Source organism: Crocodylus porosus, unplaced genomic scaffold (genome assembly GCF_001723895.1).
Source record: "Crocodylus porosus isolate Cpor-Errol unplaced genomic scaffold, CroPor_comp1, whole genome shotgun sequence".
Taxonomy (NCBI): Eukaryota; Metazoa; Chordata; order Crocodylia; family Crocodylidae; genus Crocodylus; species Crocodylus porosus.
The window spans coordinates 54,715,820-54,720,385 of record NW_017728949.1 but is presented as its reverse complement, the minus strand read 5'-3'; the positions used below and the strand labels follow the sequence as shown (position 1 = coordinate 54,720,385).

At 45.3% G+C, this 4,566-nt stretch overlaps 1 protein-coding gene across 1 annotated transcript in view; it reads left to right on the top strand.

The window, feature by feature from the left end:
• Nucleotides 1–4,566, top strand: part of GYPC (glycophorin C (Gerbich blood group)) — a 53,395-nt gene that overhangs the window by 40,628 nt on the left and 8,201 nt on the right. The window contains exon 2 of the mRNA XM_019554195.1: nt 606–656. Within this exon, the coding sequence (XP_019409740.1) occupies nt 606–656 (51 nt within the window). The remainder of the gene's footprint in view (nt 1–605; nt 657–4,566) is intronic.

Below are 4,566 nucleotides of genomic sequence, written 5' to 3'. Positions count from 1 at the left end.
CGTTTGACCCCAGTACTCTTTCCTGCCATGGCAGGGGGTCAGACTAGATGATCTATTCAGGTCCCTTCCGACCCTAGAAACTATGAAACTACTATGAAACTATGAAAGTTCACCATTGGAATGAATAAAGAGCCATACACTTCCTGGGTAAATGAAGATCTGTCTTTGGACATATCTCAGATCTGCTCATTGACACGAAGGAGAGAGCTGTGTGGTTCTGCAGGTGGAAGTAGTTTTTGCCTCCAGGAGTGTGAGAGCTGCATCGAAATACAGAACTACACCTACACAGGCACAGGGGAAGGTTATCATGACCCTGCTTGTGTAGGACAGGACTTTGCTGATAGCTGCACATTAGGCACTGGGTGGGCAAAACAGAATTTAGCCCATGATATTTCGCTGAGGGACAAGCACTTTCCAAGCAGTAGAGTGGTATAAAACTGGTAGAGTCACAGCCAAGGTCTAATGAGGGATTTTATAGAGGTTTCTGGCTAATGAGAAATCTTGTTTAAGTTCTAGGAGGTTGAAGTAAAATTGCACTTTTCAGCAGACAAATGACTAACCCCCTTTCTGGAAATTAACTGTTGTATTTTCTGATCTATTTCTAGCTGCCAATACTGGGTATTCTTCAACTAGAACAGATGTTGTTGTCATTGCAGGTAAGTGTCGGGTGGTATTTCAAGGTACTGTTACAACTAAGAGTTGTTTCCCATCTTATAATCACATACTTGGTCAACTTCTTACAAAAGCCCGTGTACAGATACTAGACAATGTTCAGAAAGCAGAACAAAGCATTTCGGCCCATGTTTTTTGTAATGTTTACAGCTTAGTTTTCCATTTTGCCTAGTTCCTCCTACATTTTAAATCCAGGAGGGACCATTGCAATCATGCGGTCTGGCTTCCTGCATAACCCAGGCTAAAGGGCTTCTCTGAATTCATTTGCCTTCCAGCTGAAGCAGATCTTTCAGGGAAAAAAAACCCATCTAGTCTTAATTTAAGAAGCTGACAGTGATGGAGAATCTAACACATTCCTTGCTATTTTTCTTTCCAGTGGTGAATCACACTCCTTGCTAAAAAAGTTTTGCTTTACATCTGCTCTGAATTTGTCAGCTGCTTAAGGTTAAGCACATGTCGAAATGCAAAGCTAACCCGTGCCTCATCGTTTTGGTGAACATACGATGTTATTTTATTCTACAGTCACATCCCACCCAGTAGGAATTGCAGGGTGACATTTAACTTAGCCAAATGTTGAACCTGTAACCAAAAGAGGGGAAGAATGAGAAATGTCCAGAGTTTTGGATCATGTTTATGCCACGGTGAATCTGTGGTGACTCCTCACTGAATACAATGTCATCCAGCCATTTTAGTTACCATCATTTGCAGCTGCAATTAGTTCACTGGTCATTGTTCCTGCATAAGGAGCTTCCCATCTGTCATTATTATTGTCCCCACTTCACAGAAGAAGAAACTGAGGTATAGCATAGTGGGATATACAACTAAAAATCACTATATACTGAATGATTTTCTGAACGATGCCTTGAGCCTACTGAGAGATACCTTGAGTCTAAAAAGCTGGAGAACCACTGGGCTACAGATTTCATATGAAATCTATGAAATCTCTAACCCAGTGGTTCTCAAAGTTTTTAGACTCAAGGCACCCCTCAGAAGGCTCAAGGCATCGTTCAGAAAATACCAGCACTTAATTTTCACTCATTTTTTGAATACAGGAACATAATCGAGCAATTCTGTTGCAAAGAACTCAGAAAGAGCAGAAAAGGTCAGAGTAGGTTTCACACTACGGGCTCCTCTTTGAAACCTTTGGGTTTATCTTATGGAACGTGTTTGCACACCTAAGAGTGCTAATATTGGTTGGCACCCTGCCATACCTGTTTCAGCAACAGTTTGGAGGAGGTGAGACTCCCAACTTGCTGGGATAGTAAATGGGTGGTGTGAGGACTACCAAACCATGCTAACTTTGAAAGACGTGGATAAGTTGGAGAGGATCCAAAGGAAGGCAACAAAAATGGCTTGGGAGCTGGGGCACAGGACTTGTGAGGAGAGGCCGAGGGAACTGGGCTGATTTAGTTGGGAGAAGAAAAGACTGAGGGGGGAATTGATAGCAGCCTTCAGCTCCCCACAGGGGGGTTGCAAAAAGGACAGAGCTGGACTGGTCTCAGGGGGGACAGACGACAGGACAAGGAGCAATGGGCTCCAGTTGCAGCAAGAGAAGTTGAGATTGGATATTAGGTAAAACTTTCTCACAGGGAGGGTAGTAAAACACTGGAACAGGTTACATAGAGAAGTGGCGGGCTCTTCATCCATGGAGGTTTTTAACACCCAGCTAGACAAAGCCCTGGCTGGGATGATGTAGTTGGGGCTGGTCCTGCTTTGAGCAGGGGGTTGGACTAGATGTGACCTCCTGAGGTCCCTTCAACCCTCATTGTCTGTGATTTCTATGATCCATCCCCTTCAACACTGCCAGTTACAGTATACCGGACTCATTTTTTTTTTTCAGTACATCACCCTGAATGATGATGCCAAGGGCAGGTTAACTAATGAAGATTCATTATTGACAACCAACTTGGCATAAGCAGGAGTAACAATGTAATAACAGTGAGACCAAACAGGAATGAGACAGGGCAAAAACAAACAGGGACGATAAGGAATAATATAAACAATATTTTCCCAACTCTGCATTGCCCACCAAGGGTTCAATGAGATGAAACAACTTCAGATGAGTACAGGGAGACAGGCAGTTTGTGCGCGATGAATCACATCAGCAGCTCTCCCCTTCTCTTAAGAGTTACTTTTACACAACTAAACTCCACACAAGACTCTCAAGGGGCACATCTACACAAGACACTTACTGTGCATTAGCCTAATTACACTGCGCAGTAGAGTGGCAAATAAAAACTGCTAGTAACCTACTGAGCAGTGTTATTAAGTTAAGGCACAGTAAGCATGACAAAATAACTAGGTGCCACCACTACTGTGCAGTAACTATAGTTACTGCATATTTAGTTAGGACTTTATTAAGCAAGTGCTAAACTAAATGTACAGTATCTAACATTCATTAATGAACATGTAGAAATGCTCAAGGACTCTTTCTCTTCCCTAAACCAAGGTGCATTATGATCCACTCTTCAGATCCTAATCCCCAGCACTCCAATCCTCAGATCCCTTTCAAGAGGTCACCACTCTCCTGAACTCAGCTTGCTGGAGATCCTAAGGAGCATTTTTCACACCCTTTTATTCTTATTTAGCTCCCCATTAGACCACTTTTCCTAGAATCATAGACGATGAGGGTTGAAAGGACTTTGGGAGGTCACATCTAGTCCAACCCCCCTGCTCAAAGCAGGACCAGCCCCAACTGGATCATCCCAGCCAAAGCTTTGTCTAGCTGGGTTTTGAAAATCCCCAAGGATGGAGACTCCGCCACCTCTGTGGGTAACCTGCCCCAGTGCTTCACCACCCTCCTAGGGAGAAAATTTCTCTTAATATCCAACCTCAGCTTCCCTTGCTGCAGCTTGAGCCCATTGCTCCTTGTCCTGCCATGTGCCCCCACTGAGACCAGCCCAGCTCCGTCCTCTTTGCAGCCCCCCTGCAGGGAGGTGAAGCCTGCTATTAAATCTCACCTCGGTCTCCTCTTCTCTAACTAAATCAGCCCAGTTCCCTCAGTCTTTCCCCATAGCCATGTCCCCCAACCCCCGCACAATTTTTGTCACCCTCCACTGGACTCTCTCCAATGTGTCCACATCCTTTCTGTAATGGGAAGCCCACAACTGAATACAGGACTCCAGATGTGAACTCACCAATGTTGAATAGAGGGGAATAATGACTTCCCTTGACCTTCTGGCAACACACATACTTATCCAGTGATCTTAAACCTTTTGTCTGTCAGGCAGACATTCTTCCAGTCATCCCTCCTATATTTAACTACCTTTTGTCAGTCCAACCTGTCGCTTAAAAGTGTCGTTCACCTCCTCCTCAGAACTTTCCTGCTCTTTTTCAATTTTTAGCTCAGCATGCTCACTCAGGCCAAGGGTTCTGGAAGGTTCTTGAGTTTACTGGTCATTGTACATGCACGAGTACCAGACTGCAGTTCTCCCAGTATACGCCCTTGGAAGGATCTCAAGGCACCCCAGGGTGCCACAGCATACTGACTAAGAGTCATTATTCTACCCATTCATAGTTTCATAGTTGGTTGGGTCGGAAGGGACCAGAGCAGATCATCAAGTCCAACCCCCTGCCATGGAAGGAAAGAGTACTGGGGTCAAACTACCCCAGCAAGGTGTTCATCCAGTCTCCTTTTAAAGACCCCCAGGGTAGAAGCCAGCACCACATCTCTTGGAAGCTGGTTCCAGACCCTAGCTGCCCTGACCGTGAAGTCGTGCCTTCTGATGTCTAACCTAAACCTCCCCTCTGCCAGCTTGTGACCGTTATTCCTGGTCACTCCTGGCAGTGCTCAGGGGAACAGGGACCCCCCCAGTGCCTGCTGGTCCCCTCTGACTAGTTTGTAACAGGCCACAAGATCCCCCTCAGCCTTCTCTTGTGGAGGCTGAACAGGTT